At 32.7% G+C, this 17,429-nt stretch overlaps 1 protein-coding gene and 3 pseudogenes across 3 annotated transcripts; 1 reads left to right on the forward strand and 3 right to left on the reverse strand.

Annotated features, from left to right (window-relative positions):
* Positions 1 to 102: 102 nt before the first annotated feature.
* LOC128196267 (wall-associated receptor kinase 5-like) lies at positions 103 to 1,039 on the reverse strand (annotated as a pseudogene).
* Positions 1,040 to 1,132: 93 nt separating this feature from the next.
* On the reverse strand, positions 1,133 to 1,959 carry LOC128196268 (putative wall-associated receptor kinase-like 16; annotated as a pseudogene).
* A 199-nt stretch (positions 1,960 to 2,158) lies between these two features.
* On the reverse strand, positions 2,159 to 3,884 carry LOC128196269 (putative wall-associated receptor kinase-like 16; annotated as a pseudogene).
* An 8,963-nt stretch (positions 3,885 to 12,847) lies between these two features.
* Positions 12,848 to 16,084, forward strand: LOC108330873 (glutathione S-transferase TCHQD-like). 3 transcript variants are annotated; one of them, XM_052876192.1, is made up of 3 exons: positions 12,848 to 13,014; positions 13,887 to 14,227; positions 15,170 to 16,084. In XM_052876192.1, the coding sequence occupies exons 2-3, from the start codon at positions 14,019 to 14,021 to the stop codon at positions 15,762 to 15,764; spliced, it is 804 nt and encodes a 267-aa protein (XP_052732152.1). In that variant the 5' UTR covers positions 12,848 to 13,014; positions 13,887 to 14,018; the 3' UTR covers positions 15,765 to 16,084. The 3 variants fall into 3 exon arrangements, with proteins under 3 accessions (XP_052732152.1, XP_052732151.1, XP_052732153.1); XM_052876191.1 differs by having other exon boundaries at positions 13,926 to 14,227; XM_052876193.1 differs by lacking the exon at positions 12,848 to 13,014 and adding an exon at positions 13,031 to 13,849 and having other exon boundaries at positions 13,926 to 14,227.
* Positions 16,085 to 17,429: the final 1,345 nt, after the last annotated feature.

Consider the following 17,429-nt stretch of genomic DNA (forward strand, 5'->3'; position numbering starts at 1 on the left):
TTCCTTCTTTGAAGAATGAAAGTGAATCGCTAGGTTTTTATGAGCCTCTAGTCTTTCAATAGAGAGTGTGTTCTCTCTTGTTAGTAGTTCAACTAGGAAAACTCAAAAACTATAGATATCACTTTTCTCCGTTAACTTGCTTGAGTTGAAGTATTTTGGGCCAAGATACACAGTCTCCCCAACACCAAAGTTTTTAACAGAGTTTGATCAAGAGGAATAATCTTTGAAGCTCCAAAGTCAGAAACCGTTGTAGTGAGATTGTGATCAAGTAGTATGTTTGAAGTTTTCACATCTCTATGAACGATTGGTACATGGGTGACTGAATGCAAGTATGTTAGCGCCCGAGCAGTTTCAACTGCTATTTGTAATCTTTTTTTCCATGTAAGTCTTAAAGGTTTGCTTTGATGGTGGTGATGCTCGTAAACAGTTCCATTGGAAACAAATTCATTAAAAGGTAAGGGAACCTTTGTCTCTAAACAACGTCCCAAAAGTTTCACCACATTTCTATGTTTCATTTGACAAAGCATAATCACCTAATTGATGAAATGCTCAATTTGGTTAGAGTTATTAATTCAGGACTTTTTTATTGCTACAGTTCTATTGTCACGTAATATTTCTTTGTAAATTGTTCCCTCCCCACCTTTGCTTAAGACTATCTCTTCATTGAAATTGTTGGTAACCTCTTTTAGTTCTTCCACAGTAAATATTTTTTTAATTCATTTGATCCATTGTACTTGTTTATATGATGTTGTAATAGCAGACCACCATTTATAAATTGAAAAAAATGTTCTTTTATTCATACACACATGCACACATACATACATACACACATACACACATGCACATGTATGCACACATGCATACATGCATGCATACAAACACACATGCACACATACACAAATGCACACATATTGCGCCTTTCCTCCCCCTTCAACTTTAGACAATGGCTTGCAATATTTGCAACATCCATTAGTTGCTCAACATTTGCCTCATCTATTATGTCGCTATCGACAATGTCAAGTAACCGACCTTGTTTCATTGAAGAATGGAAGTGAATCGCTAGGTTTCAATGATCCTCTCGCCTTTCAAAAGAGAGTGTGTTCTCTCTTGTTAGTAGTTCGACTGGGACAAATCAAAATCTATACACATTACTTTTCTCCTTTAACTTGCTTGACTGGAAGTATTCCGGGTCAAGATACCCAGTCTCCCCAACACCAAAATTGTTAAGAGAGTTCGATCAAGAGGAATTATCTTTGAAGCTCCAAAATCAGAAACCTTTGTAATGAGATTGTGATCAAGTAGTATGTTTGAAGTTTTCTCATCTCTATGAGTGATTGGTACATGGGTAGCTAAAGGCAAGTATGTTAGTGCCCCAACAGTTTCAACTGTTATTTGTAATCTTCTTTTCCATGTAAGTCTTAAAGGTTTGCTTTGATGGTGGTGATGCTCGTAAATAGTTCCATTGGGAACAAATTCATAAATTAGTAAGGGAACATTTGTCCCTAAACAACGACCTAAAAGTTTCACCACATTTCTATGTTTCATTTGACAAAGCATAATCACCTCATTGATAAAATGCTCAATTTGGTTTGGGTTCTTAATTCTGGACATTTTTATTACCATACTTATATTCTCTGGTAATATTCCTTTGTAAACTGTTTCGTCCCCACCGTTGCCTAAGACCATCTCTTCATTGAAATTGTTGTTGACCTCTTTTGCTTCTTCCACAATAAAGATTTTTGTCAATTCATTTCATCCATTGTACCTGCCTATATGTTGTTGTAATAATAGGCCATCGTTTAGTTGCAAAAAATGTTTTTTACACATACACACATGCACACATACACACATGCACACATACATACACACACATACACGCATACACACATACACACTTACACATACACACACATGCACATGCATGCACACATGCATGCACATATGCATACATGTAGACATGAACATATGCATACAAGCACACATGCACACGTGCGCACATACACACATGCTCACACATATACATACATATGGTGGGCCTTTCCTAATCCTTGAACCTTAAACAATGGCTTACAATATTTGTAAAATCCATTAGTTGTTCAACATTTGCTTCATCTATTATGTGGTCATCGACAATGTCAAGTAATCAACCCTCCTTCATTCAAGAATGGAAGTGAATCGCTAGGTTTCTATGAGCCTCTGGCCTTTCAAAAGAGAGTGCCTTTTCTCCTCTTAGTAGTTCGGCTAGGACAACTCCGAAACTATAGATATCACTTTTCTCCGTTAATTGGCTTGAGTTGAAGTATTTTGGGACAAAATACCAAGTCTCCCCAACACCAAAGTTTTTAACACAGTTCGATCAAGAGGAATAATTTTTTAAGCTCTAAAATAAGAAACCTTTGCATTGAGATTGTGATCAAGTAGTATGTTTGAAGTTTTCACATTTCTATGAACAATTGGTGCATGGGTAGGTGAATGCAAGTATGCCAGGGCCCCAGCAGTTTCAACTTTAATTTGTAATCTTCTTTTCCATGTAAGTCTTAAAGGTTTGTTTTTTATGGTGGAGATGCTCGTAAAGAATTCCATTGAGAACAAATTCATAAACAAGTAAGGGAACCTCTGTCTCTAAACAACATCCCAAGAGTTTCACATATTTCTATGGTTAATTTGACAAAGCAAAATCACCTCATTGATGAAATGCTCAATTTGGTTTGGGTAATTAATTCTGGACTTTTTTATTTCTATAAATCTATTGTTAGGTAATATTCCTTTGTAAATTGTTCCCTCCCCACCTTTACCTAATTAAGACCATCTCTTCATTGAAATTGTTGGTGGCCGCTTTTAGTTCCTCCATTGTAAATATTTTTGTCAATTCATTTGATCCACTATACCTGCCTATATGTTGTTGTAATAATAAACCACCGTTTAATTGAAAAATATTCTTTTACACATACACACATGCACACACACACACACATACATATTCACACACATGCACATTCATGCACATATGCACACATGCATACAAGCACACATGCACTCATGCACACCTACACACACATACATATGGTGGGCCTTTCTTCCCCCTTCAACCTTAAACAATGGCTTGTAATATTTGCAACATCCATTAGTTTTTCAACATTTGTCTCGTCTATTATTTGGCCATCGAAAATGTCAAGTAACCGACCCTCCTTCATTGAAGAATTGAAGTGAATCGGTAGGTTTCTATGGGCCTCTAGCCTTTCAAAAGAGAGTGCCTTCTCTTCTGTTAGTAGTTCAGCAAGAACAACTCCAAAACTATAAACATCACTTTTCTCCGTTAACTGGCTTGAGAGAAAGTATTCTAGGTCAAGATACCTTAGTGTCCCCAACCTCAAAGTTGTTAACTAAGTTCGATCAAGAGGAATGATCTTTGAAGCTCCAAAATCAAAAACATTTTCAATGAGATTGTGATCAAGTATTATGTTTGAAGTTTTCACATCTCTATGAATGATTGATGCATGGGTAAAAGAATGCAAGTATGTCAGGGCCCCAACATTTTAAACTGCTATTTGTTATATTCTTTTCCATGTAAGTCTTATAGGTTTGCTTTGATGGTGAAGATGCTCGTAAATAGTTCCATTGGAAACGAATTCATAAACAAGTAAGGGAACCTTTGTCTCTAAACAACATCCCAAGAGTTTCACCACATTTCTATGGTTGATTTGACAAAACATAATCACCTCATTGATGAAATGCTCAATTTGGTTTGAGTTATTAATTATGGTCTTTTTTATTGCTACACTTCTATTGTTAGGTAATATTCCTTTGTAAATTGTTCCCTCCTCACATTTGCCTAAGACCATCCTTTCATTGAAATTGTTGGTGGCCTCTTTTAGTTCTTCCATAGTAAAGATATTTATTAATTCATTTGATCCACCATAACTGTCTATATGTTGTTGTAATAACAAGCCACCGTTTAGTTGAAAAAAAATGTTCTCTTACACATTACTTTAAAATTTTAAAAGTAGAGACCTAACTGAGACAAAACAAACTAAAGGACCGATTTGAAACTTCCTGCCAAAAATAGAGACCTCAATAATTATTAAACCTATTTTTTAAATGTTTTGTTTAGATAAAGTATTTCAATTTAATATATTGGACTGAGTTTACTCAAATTAAAGTCAAGTCAAGTCAATCCAAGTTTAGGTTAAATTGATTTGCTTTAAGTCCATCTTAAGCCAAGTAGGCTTAGGTCTTAGTTGAATCGTGTTAGCCTAGGCCTAAGTCAAATTGAGTTGGTTAAGATACTAGTTGAGCTTCGTTGACCCAAGCCTAAATTGAATGAAGTTAACTTGGGCTTCGGTCGAGCTGAGTTGCTCAAAGTCTAGGCTAGGTAGAGTTAGCTTGAACCAAGATCATGTCGAATTTGTTCTTGCCTAAGTCGAGTCAAATTGGACCGAATTAAGGTTGAGCCAAGTAAATTCATGTTTAGGTTGAATAAAATCGATCAAAGTCCAGGTTGACCTGAGTTGAGGCAAGCTTAAATTCTATTCAGTTAAGGTAAATCCATATTCATTTGAATTGGGACCAACTCATATTAAACCATATTAAACTAAGTTTAGGCTCAAGCTAGTCATAGTTTGATCAATGCTAAATCAAACTTAACACAACCAAGACCAAATCAAGGTAAGTAAATCTAGTTAACTCAAGCAAGTCAAGTTGAAACATGAATCGACTAAGAATAATTTAGAATAGATCCAAGTTTGTTCGAGTCAAAGGTTTATCCATATTTAATTGAATTAAACTACACACAACTACATGAATCTTTTATTTTAAGTAATACATTTATTCTAATAAAGTTTTATAATTTCATTTTTCTAAAATTTTATATCTAAACAACATATTTTGTCATCAAACATTTTAATTTTTTTAAAAATAATCCTATTAAATTACTTATCCAAATACCCAATTAATTTGTTTAATATTATTCATTTATGGAATGTGGATACAACAGAGAGATGAGCTGCTGTGCGTACGTAGAACTGAGTGATATTAAAAGATGGAACAGTAAATGCATTTATAAGAATACATATTTATTGATTGTCATTGAATTGATGTAGCAACGTACGTGTCTGTCAAGTGAAACCGACCATAAGATGATTGAGGAGGGTGATGTTAATGTTGTGGTGCTTTAATGCACACCATGGGGTTTCTATCAAAAGTGGTCGTTCAAATCAAACGGTGTGGGTCTACCACCAGTTATACATTTCTGTTTCTTCCTCATTTTCACTGTCGGTGCCTCTCCTTCCTCTCACGGACTTCTTATTATTATTGTATGCTTCCCCTACAACTAGTTACAATAATAATCAATTAATAAATTCTGTTTCTCATATTAATTTACTTTTAAATAACTTTTGTCATAAATTATGAACATGACAACACGTATTGAGACAAATCGCATCAAGTATTCCACGTTATAAGAACTAAAAGATTCACTGAAATCCATAAAACAATATTTTTTAGATTAAGGATTAAACAGTTAAGAGCCCAATGTTTGAAGGAGGTTGGTGGGGTGTTTGATCTGATGGTTATGAAAACATTATTACTATTTTTGTTGCTATCTTATTTACAATTATCATCGTTTTGACAAAAAGAATGGCCCATATTCTCCCGGTGAAGTTGACTCCGTTCAAAATTAAAATATATATAGTTAAGCATGAAACCTGCCAAACTAATGTATTATTGTATTAACAGGATGATGAATATATCTCCTAGCATTTTTCTTGAAAAGAAAACAATTGGTATATTATGTAGTGAAATATGATAAACGAAAAAAAGGAATGTCTGAGTTTACGCTACAGTGTTGACAATGATGAGGGCGTTATTAATAATAATGAAGATGTAACCGCTACTCATCGGCAGTTACAAGCAAGAAGGTGAATAACATATCTAGCATTGCTTACTAACAAATCATTCAATTCATTCAGACACAAATATATCTATCTATATATCTTTCATTAGCTAAAACTAATAGTAAAAATATTAATGGGGCAGAGTTTCTTTGAGCTTAATTAAGGCCTTAAAACAAGGTTCTTGCACATAGCTTCTTCAAGTTCTAACTTATGGGACAAATAAATATAGAAAATTATGTTGAAATGCTGCCTAATATAAAGGAAACATGTTTATCAGAATGACAGTAACAATGCAATGATTAAATTATGGGCACAGTTTGAGTCTTTTTCTGGCAATAAATGGGCGTTAAAATGGAGTTTGGAAAACCAAAACGACATATTAACCAAAAGCCAAACACCAGAGATAGCGGCAATATATAGCAAACCACACATTCATCTCTCTTTCTTTTCTTAAACTAACTTTCTGCAAACAATATTTCATGACAGTGAAACTTAATCTGTCTGCTGGTGAGCTTAACTATATATATATATATCTTTACTGATAAAAAAAAATACGACTTGAATTCGAAACTTTAAGAGATTTGAATATTGTTTAACTCGGATAAATGATATCTAAATGTATGAGAAAATTGTTTATTAGATTAGATGTTTTTTTTTCTATTGTTGCCCTCTTCATCCATATATACATTATTATAGATATTGAAAAATAGAATAAATTATGCTTTTTTCCAAAATTAAAAACAAAAACGTAAACATAAACATATATGTGCTTTCTTTTCCAAATTTGAAAAGAAAGAAAAAAAAAACTATAAATTATTCATGGCTCCCAGTTCCTGGTTAATGTGGTTAAAAGACCCGTTGGAGGTCCTTACCATTAATTTATTTGGAATAGAATAAAGATAAAAAATTTGAATTATATATATCTGGAACACCAAAAAGAACATAAAAAAAAACATTGATTCCTCTAAAATAGAATCTGAAAGCATGAAGTTGAATGTGAGAGCATTTTTGAAGTGAATGGTTGGAGGCTCCATTGGACCTACCTATTCACATGCTTCCAGCTTTTTTTCTGAATAACAAATGTGTATTTAATATCACTTGTGCTTAGTTATTCAACTTCATATTATAATTTTTGTACTGTAAGCTCTTACAACTTTCATTCCTTGCATGTGATATGAATTACGAGGTTTTCTATTATATATCATACAAAGATCAAAACAAAACTGTTTCTTTTCTTTTTTTAAATTAATCCAATCTAATTTGATAAAAGAAAAACCTTTCTTTAACAGTTCTTTCATATGACAATTTTTTTTTAATTAACCCAATCCAGTTGATTTCAAATTCCGCAAGATTTAAATATCAAAATTTTTACCGTTTTTCAAAAATATGAGGCATTTTATTTTAAATATGATTTATGACATCTAAAGAAGTAATATTTATACATTACATTTAAAATATTATATATTTATTATAACGTTTAATATAATACATGTAGTAGGATTTATTCTAATTTGTTTATCAAATCGTTTAGAATAATGTTTATAGCTTATAATATTATTTACTCATATAAGTACATTATCTTGTCAGTTTTATATATATTATTTTGTTAAATATTTTTATTACTTTAAAATAAAATATTTTTAGACGACTTTATTTAACAAATTCATAATAATAATAATAATAAAATCATTACAAATAAAATTAAGGTACGTAGCATTCCAAAAATATAGTATAAAACCATATCCTAAAATACTCACAATTAATAATATTACTGTTCAATTCAGAAAAAGAAGAAGTACGTTTATGGTCGAACGGCCTTAAACCATACTAAAGAGTTTTAAACTTTACAAAACTAACTACTAGACTGAACGGTTCCAAGAAGTAGCTTAACTGATCGGTTATACAAAACAATGAACACTCCCTTGCCAAACGGTTTTAAGGTTTAACCTTAACCTCTACTTCTTCCGGAGCCTCTTCCAGCAACTCTTCTCCTTCTGCTCACATCCATAGGATGATCATTGCAACAAAAAAATGACAACCGAAAGGACAAAACAGACAAGACAGGAAATAGGGTAAGCTTATGTAATTTAATTAATTCTGTAAAACATTTATTTCACATAAATGTGATATACATCAAATAATCAATCATGCAATCATCCAATCATACATTTCCAACAAAAATTATACGTCAAAACATGCAATGATCAACCACTTTACTCTGACTGTCCGGACTGTATGAATTCTGTGTAGCTACGACGTTTTTGCACCCGGGTGATGTAATAGCTCGGATACCCTCAACAGTCGCCACCCAAGGTTAGTCCGTTCCGTCCAAGTTCACCTTATGGTCTAGGACCTCCTGTCATTTCCACGCATGAGTTACTCTTCTCTACGTGAGAATGAGTAATCACGGAATATCACGATAAACACCAGCTAAGCTTTGTCCACATTCATACTTTACCATTCCAATATCATTCATGAGATATTCCTCCTTGGAATTCTCTTTTAAATCCATATTACTCAATTCATATCACTCTTCAACATCATCTTACTTATTCATCAATACAATCAAACTGAACAAATAAAAACAAATCTCATCTTAAACCAAAACTGAACAATAACTTCCACCCTAGAGACAAGACCTAACGATTTGAATACTTTTTAGACTAACACAACCGAACACTTAGTGTAAGAACGAGCGGTCTTCCACTTATACACAGAACAGGACCGAACGGTCCATGCTAGATAAGACTCATTATAAGCCGAACACTCATGATAATATTTGGACGTTTACTTGTGACTCAACAGTTACTACAGAATAATATTTTACTAGACAGAACTCCTAAGAATGTACCAAATACTAAAGAATACATATAATTTAGACTTAACCGAAAATCATAATAACTTTTGATGGAACCTGAGAACTTAAACCGAACCTTACAAGCTTTAACCGAACACTTTGGAGTTTAACCGAACACTCTTAATATCTAATGCAGGTATATTATGGAATATTATAAGACCGAGCACTACTGAGACCGAGCACTTGGTCTATGACCGAGCACTACTAAGACCGAATATTGTTTGACGTCGAATACCAGTAGCACACTGAATACTATGAAGAAACCGAGAAATAGTACGATACCGAGCACTAATAATACTTACCTTTAGTCTAAGACCGAACACTGAAGAGACCGAGTGCTAGTCTCAGATCTAGTACTGTAGAGACCGAACACTCTAGCTAATAGAAATATATATATATATATATAAAGTCGACCACGGAAACAACCTAACATCTATTCACATACTGAAAACGACTATAATGTTGATTGCTTAACTTATTTGAATACCCTGACTAGGCTGATAACTAAGTAGAAATAGAAAACTAAACATAAACTAAGTATTTAGTATGCCAACCTACCAATATAAGACCGAACGGTCAACTTAAATTCTCTTTAGAAGGAGAATCCAGTTAAGACCGAACACACCAAAGGAAAACCGAACGGTCACAAATGACACTCGGTTACAGTTTTCAGAATTCTGCAGATTATTGCAGAATCACGATCAAACTATATTCCTACCCATTTTATGCCTTTTCATCAATCATCAGTACTTCCAAACAAACATGCAATATTTCAACATCAACCAAATCATCAAACATAACATCATTCCAGCAAGTAAGCAATCATAAAACAAGAATCACAATTAAATTACAAGCTTCCCTTACCTCTAAATGTAGCCGAATGCTCACAGATGCAGTATATGGCTCGCCACAACCAGGAATCTTAGAATTCTACGGTCACGATTTATGAAACTAAACCAAACAAAAGACCAGAAATGCTCAGAATAAGATGATAAACTCATGCAACCAGAATATGGGTTTGCACGTGACAGAAAATGAACGGTTTAAGAAGAGAAGTACTCACCAGCTTAAACCACAACTTGATCGGTGCAAAGTGTAGCTCTTGGCACCAGGAATACTCAAGCGTTGCCTAAATGATGATCGGAAGAAGAAAATGATGAGAATTCTTAGAGAGAAGATGGAGGAATCTAGAGAGAAGGAGGAGAAAATGGAGTTTAGCAGTATGGAGAAGAAGGGTGCATGCAGAAAGTGGGACCGAATTTCAAAATTTCCACTTATATACCTCCTGCACAAACCAATCGGTTCACTCTCCTGTAGCCACCTGTCTTCCACTTTCTAAAATTCTGAACTCATTCATTGACACCTGGCTTCCACTAACTTGGGGTTTTTTTAAGGGTTCTGACAAGGTATGTTTGGGATAATATTATTAAATACGAAAGTAATTAAAACTTATTTATATTTGAAGATATTTATTCTTCTAATTCTAATTCTAATTGGGTTAAATATGTTTTTAGTCCTTAAACTATCAAGCGAATTTGTTTTTAATCTCTCTTTCAAAGTAAGGTACACTTTGATCCTTCTCCTTAAAGAAACTATAATTTTTATTCCTTCAAAACCAACGGTGTTAAAAATCTGCTGAGGTGGCTAACGGTGGTACCACGTCATTTTCTTTTTTTCTGACAGGAATCAACTTTTCCCAACTTTTTTCCCTTCCTCTCCCTCCCTCTCCCTCAATCTTCTTCTTAACATCCTTCATGTTCTGTAAATGGAAGAAAAAACTGTTTTAATACAGCACGCAAGCAACCAACATCTTGCCATTAGGAAAAAATTAAATAAAAAATTGAACTTGAAATTCAGAGAAATAAAGTAATGATTGCGTATTAATTTAAACAAATTGGCAAGATCCATGATCAAGAACATACCCAGGGCTTGAGGGGTAAACCCATGTGGATGCTGAAGCTGCAAATCAAAGAGGTAGGGACAACAACAAACAGAGAAGAATTAGAAGAAAGGGAATTTTGAAGAATAGGGGAACAATCAGTCCCTACACCACATGCATAATCTATAGCTTTCTGAAGAGCTTGATTACCCACACCATCTTTACATACACAGTAAAGAGCACCTGTTCATGACCAAAAACAAATTGTAAACATAAGAACAGTTAGTCCATTAAAAATCCCATCTTTCCTTAAAAGCTCCAGTCTTCAGTAAAACAGAATAAAAATAGAAAAGTTCCTAAACAAAATTCATCTCAAAATCTCAAGCTGTATCACAAAACCAAAACAGAAAAAAGATTTCAGGAACTAAGCATTATCCATTTCCCCGTCGCAGCCAGTGAGCCAAAGATGCGCAGGAGAAGCGCACCTTCCATTCACAGCATAACAATACATAACCTGCAAATTCAATAATCGCACCATTAACAGATCAATGATTTGTTAAGAATCAATAACCGCACCATTAACTTTCTCTCTTGTTCTCTTTCTTTAGTGACCTCTTCTCCATTCCCTCCTTGCGAAGCGTTCTTCGTGACGGCGTGGAGGAAGGTGGTGCTTGAGGCAGGGCCGGTGATGGCGGTGAAAAGGTTGAATGATCTGAGAAGGAGTTTAAGGAGAAGATTGAGGAAGAGGGAGGGAGAGGAAGGGAAAAAAGCTGGAAAAAGTTGATTCGTGTTAGAAAAAAGAAAATGACGTGGTATCACCATTAGCCACCTCAGCGGATTTTTAACGCCGTTGGTTTTGAAGGACCAAAAATTATAGTTTCTTTAAAGAGAAAGATCAAAGTGTACCTTACTTTGAAAGAGAGACTAAACAAATTCGCTTGATAGTTTAGAGATTAAAAACATATTTAACCCATTCTAATTCAATTCGAATGGAATACCTTTGTTGTGAATAGTTAATAAAATAAATTAAAAAATAAATAGTTATTATTGGTACGATTAAAGTTAAACTGAAAAATAGTAGTAGGTCAAGTTTTTTGTCTAATTCATTTGCTAACAATGACTTAGGTCGGGTTAGATATATAGACTCAGCTAACTCTGTTTTATATAATAATAATATTCAATATATATATATATATATATATATATATATATATATATATATATATATATATATATATATATGATTTATGTAAAATTTAAATTCAATAATATTATTTAAATTATTTTATTTTACTTTTTTATTTAAATAATTACAAGTTTTTTTTAATTTTTAAAATGAGTCACCACACAATATAATTACTGTCTACTTAAAAAGGAATCCAACGGGCTGAAACAAATTTTTTGAATAGCTTCTTGGGTTGGATCCGGCCTGAAGTTTGATAGCTCTCGTTACTACTCAGTATATAATTTCATTAAAATGGGAGTTGCAGAAAATAATGTACAGATGCAGAAAGTAATTGCCCAAAGAGAAAACGGCAAAGCCCAACCCGTTATGCTCTTCGATATTTTAGTATCTATATTAAACCAAGAAGTATCTTACATCCTCGATTAAAATATCACTAAACATTATAAATAGAATTATTACATATATTTATATTAGCTTTTAAAAAATATTGGAGAAAAATTAAGAAAAATAAAATAGAATAATATTCTTCATAAAATAAGTTTATATACAAAATGAAATAAAAATAATATAATTTAAAAAGGTATATAATACAGCTCTAGAAAACTAATTTATTTATTTTTATCTTTGGATAATTTTATCCCAATAAACCTTATTTACGCGTTTCACTCTAAAGCTTAAGTGTAGCACAAAAGAAATAGTGAAAGTTTATTAAATTTTCGGATTTTGTTTAATTCATTATAATTATTCTTGTGCATACAAGTATGAATGTATATTTAACACGTGTGTGGTCGTTGGTGTGTACATAAATAGATGCAGATACGGGGATTAAAATGTTTATAAAATTCATTCCATATTAGTCAGTTTTGAATAATTATTGACATAAAATTGAATTAAAATTGTTATTTTTTCCTGAATATTTATGTTGTTAAAAAAAAAAAGGTTGTGAGTCAAAGGGTGATGAAAGATGGTCCATATATAGAAAAGTGAAAATTTATTACTTGACAGGTGTCGATTCAGCTAAGCGAGTAGCCGTGTGTGCCTTTGTGTTCCAACAGCAACCTTAAAGTGTGACTTAATTTGTTGAAAAATTCTGATCAGTATTTCAGTTTGTGGTTTCCAATCTTTTTAGCTGTCATTGATTTCAGCAATCCAAAAAGACTCCTTTTTTTTCTTCTTCATTCAACAGCTTCTTCTCCTTCTGGTATATTCTCATTCATTTCATTCCTTCTCATGCTCATCTTGTCTTCTCTGTGCTTTCACTTCATTTTGCTGGGTTTCTCAATTATTTTATGGAATTCTATACTTCTACGCATCAATTGTTTTTATTTTCTCCATGAATCTTCTGAACTCCGTTACCCTTAACCCCATCTAATATTTATTAACTTCTTCTGATCATTGAAACTATCTGTGTTGGGTTGGGTTGGGTTGGGCTGATACCTTATCCAATCCTTAACTTTTGGGGTTGGATCATGGTTTCTTTTTGGGTGTTCCTTTATTTTTCATATACGTCTGAATGTAGACCTCATATGTGTATCGATTTTTTTTCTTATGTGAATAATACATCATTGCTTAAAACTGATATAAGACTAACAATCAACGCTACCTGTCTGTCGATTTTCTTGTATTTGGAATGATAGGAATACGAATTTGGATTTTGCTGAGTTTTTTTCACTGTTCTCTGCTGTACCATAAAATACACTGATATATAATGATTTTGATGTTTTAAAATATATTAAAAGTCCTTTTAATATATCAAAGTAGTGTATTTTGACAACTGGGATACCACAAAACAGCCTTAGCAGAGAAAATGAATTCTAGGAATACATACTTAAATATGTGGCTTTGAAATTTCTGTGTTTTGAATCGATTATTTATTATGTATGACATGTGGCATTAGTTCTTCTCTGGATGCTTCTTGCACAGGCCGGCTAATTTCTAAATAATTAGTGACTAGAAAAATATGTTTTATCCTTTTCTTGACCCTGTCTCACATTCTCCCTTATTGATTGCTGGCCTTTCACATGATTTTGTATTTCGTAAGCTTTAATTATAGAATTTTAATTATGATTGCAGATGTTGCTTACTGACAACTTGGATACCAATGTTTTGCAGACTTCAGTGTTCTGAAAGATTTCTGGTGTTGGCGCATACATATTTCACCTCTAGCACATCCTGCTTCTCCCTAATTCCTTAGGTGATAAGAAAATGCAATTGTATCATCATCCATTTGATTTGGACAGCCAGAAGGTGAGACTTGCGTTGGAAGAGAAAAGCATTGATTACACATCACACCATGTCAATCCTGTAACTGGCAAGAACTTGGATTCTTCATTCTTCAAGATGAATCCTGGTGGAAGACTCCCAGTTTTCCAAAATGGCTCTCACATTCTTTACAAGACTATTGATATAATCCAGTATACCCTCTTCACAACTTATTCTGTCATCCTCCTCTTAATGTTATTTCTTCCTTTTGTAAACATTTATATAAAACGTGGATTTTAAGTTTAACTCAACATTGCAAAATAGGCTTAGTATGGCAAGTTTCTATCCACTTTGGTCATATTTAAACCCTCTGCATGCTGAGAACTGGATATTTTGAGTGTGGGAATAGAAAATTCACTAAAAGTTTAATAAAGCTTACTAGGATAGATACCGAAAAAAACTGTTACACTATCTTATGAAGTAGTTCTAATACCATCTTAAACCGTAGGAAAAGAGAAACATTAAGCTGAAATTATGTTTCTCAGACAGTACAAATGTCTTATTTATATTGAAAAAAATAAATCAATACAATGTATAAAATTTGGCATCTTTTGACAACAAAGATATAAATAGAAAAGTTCTTAATAATATATGTGTTCCTGATTATATAGGGTTAGCTCTTATTTCTTTGATTCTATTCTACTTTGAAGATTTATGCAGCATTAGAAGTTATCCCCACAGAAATATATTTAGCTGACAGAGCTTCTTTCGAAATCTTTATCAAGGAATGGATTATCTCATGTTGAGTTTCCACATGAACATAATTTCAAATGAAAAATGTCTCTTCATAGAAATTAAGTAGGTAGGACTATATTAAAATTTGTGAAATTCACAGAGAAAAACACAATTTTTACATGACACGGCCATGTGGAAATTCTGCACGAGAGAATCCGTTATCGATTTATCACTTTCCAAGTCAATTCCCTTAGAGCAACAATTGCAGCATTCTATATGCTACTGTGGATAAAGGAGTGGTTTCCACAGTTGCTTGATAAAGCTTAATCCCTTAACCTAAATGTTGAAGTTGAATTACTTTCAAATGCTTTTATGTTAACTTTATGAGTGGACATTTTATAGTGGTATTGGATTTTCAGGTACATAGAAAGAATTGCCGTGTTCTCCTCTGGGTCTGAAAATATCAGTAGCAGTAACAAGGAAGTGATTGAATGGATGCAGAAGGTACAAGAGTGGAATCCAAAGTATTTTTCCCTTTCCCATGTACCAGAGAAATACAGAATATATGTTTCTAAGTTCTTAAGAAGAGTGGTGATTGCTCGAATGTCTGAGTCACCAGAACTAGCAGGTGCTTACCATAAGAAGTTAAAAGAAGCATATCAGACTGAAGAGAGAGTGAAAGATTCAGATGTGTTTATAAGGAGCAAGGAGCATTTGATTAGGCTGCTTGATGAAGCAGAGAAGCAGCTGAGTGAAACACCTTATTTAGCAGGTCAAGAGTTTACTATGGCTGATGTGATGCTCGTTCCAGTATTGTCTCGTTTAGTGCTCTTGGATTTAGAGAAAGAGTACATAACTGGGAGGCCAAACATTGCTGAGTATTGGGTTTTGGTTCAGCAGAGGCCTAGTTATAAGAAAGTGATTGGTAGGTATTTTGATGGTTGGAAAAAGCATAAGACATTGTTAAAAACTTGGTGCTTTGTTCGCGTTAGAAGTTTGCTGAAGAGATATTGATGAAGTGTATGTTAGTTGCCCAAAGAAAACTGCATAAGTGAATATAAGAAAGAGCTTTTGTGTGTTGTAGATGAGTTGTTGTTATCATAAACATTGTTTGTATTTTCCCTTTTTGGTGACAAGAATAATTTTTTTGGAGAGAAAAGGGGGATTCATTTTTCTTTCTCCCTTAGCAAATGGTGATGCTGAGTACTGAGCTTGGATTTGAGTACTGAGCTTGGATTTGTGTTAGTTCAATCAATTAGCAATTTATGTGCAATGTTGTACCCTGATATGGGAAGAATTCCTTCATATGAGAATCGTTACTTGTTTTGTGTACACTTATTTAGTATTTGTAAATGCAAAAGCAACGTACTCTCATCCCTCTAGTGTTCTACATTTTCTTTCTGTTTTGTTGTATGACCATCAAAAATCAAAAGGAGTTTAAGTTTATGACCAAATCCTCACTGCTTGAAAATGTATATTAGATATAATAAAAATTTAAAATATGTTGAAAAGGTAAATGAAAAAGAAGTATACTGTCATCTAACCCGAAATCCAGATTCGTACGCTTTAAAATGAACTTTTAAGATAATTATGTTAAAAAAACTATAAACTTTTCTTATTGGTATATTAAAATCAGTTCAATAATCAATATATTTATATAAAAATCGACTCAAGTTAGAATACGAGTAAAAAATTCGTTTACTTTAAAAAAATACTTTATGTTTAGCTAAAAACAACTTTTAAAATAAATAAAAATACATTTAATAAGAATAACGAATATAGGTAAATATATTTATTATTGTTAACATACACACTATTGTACTTTTTTGTTAAAACATAATCATAGAAGCACAAAACAATTTATTTTCATAATGTTTATCTGCTTTAAATGTTAAAAACGTACTAAATATTCCACTTTGTAAATTTTAAAATGGTAATATCATATTTATTTAATACTATTATTTTATTAATTTCAAAATATTCAGAATCTTACCATAATATTTAAAAAGAAAAAAAGTAATGTTAAGCAACTATAAAACTTTAACATTCTACCTAAAAGAAGAAAAAAAGGGAAATGGAAACTAGAACAAAACACTCATACAAACATAGAAAGGAACAACCTAGAACCCCAAACGTTTAATGAAACCTGAATTTCTAAACTCTGGCCGGTTTTAGAGATATAAGCTAACAATCGAAGGCAGGCTATTAAATAATAAAAAATAATAGCTCGTTTGACATCTTCACCTACATTGGTGAAGGCATCAATATCAACAATTTTTACAAGAACAAAATAACTGCAAAATAAAGTTGCAAACCATTAACCATTTCGAATTTAGAAGGAGGAAATCCCTATAAAAAAACTGAAACGTTTCCTCCTTCTCAAGACATTTACAGGTGTAACTTCGAAAGTTTTGAACCATATAAAACACTTGTATCCGAAAAAACCAAAGAACCAACTTTAAAAATAATACAAAAATAATACAAAATAAATGAGACGCAAAGAAAATAAATGATCTTTGGGATTCAACTAATAAATCAGACAGGAATAAGATAGCAAGGGAAGTAATAATTACTTTTACTTATCAGAGAAACAGTTGAACAATAGTCTTATAAGTCATCAATAGGTTTTCCATTTTGAGAGAGAATTAGAAGTCAAGATAAACACTCACCCCGTCTTGA

Source organism: Vigna angularis, chromosome 4 (genome assembly GCF_016808095.1).
Source record: "Vigna angularis cultivar LongXiaoDou No.4 chromosome 4, ASM1680809v1, whole genome shotgun sequence".
Classification (NCBI taxonomy): domain Eukaryota; kingdom Viridiplantae; phylum Streptophyta; class Magnoliopsida; order Fabales; family Fabaceae; genus Vigna; species Vigna angularis.

Excerpts from the sequence above, each read along its gene's own strand:
- LOC108330873 (XM_052876192.1), top strand. The coding sequence starts at position 14,019 with ATGCAATTGTATCATCATCCATTTGATTTGGACAGCCAGAAGGTGAGA. Across the intron at positions 14,228-15,169 it reads AAGACTATTGATATAATCCA|GTACATAGAAAGAATTGCCG; the intron begins GTATACCCTCTT and ends TTGGATTTTCAG.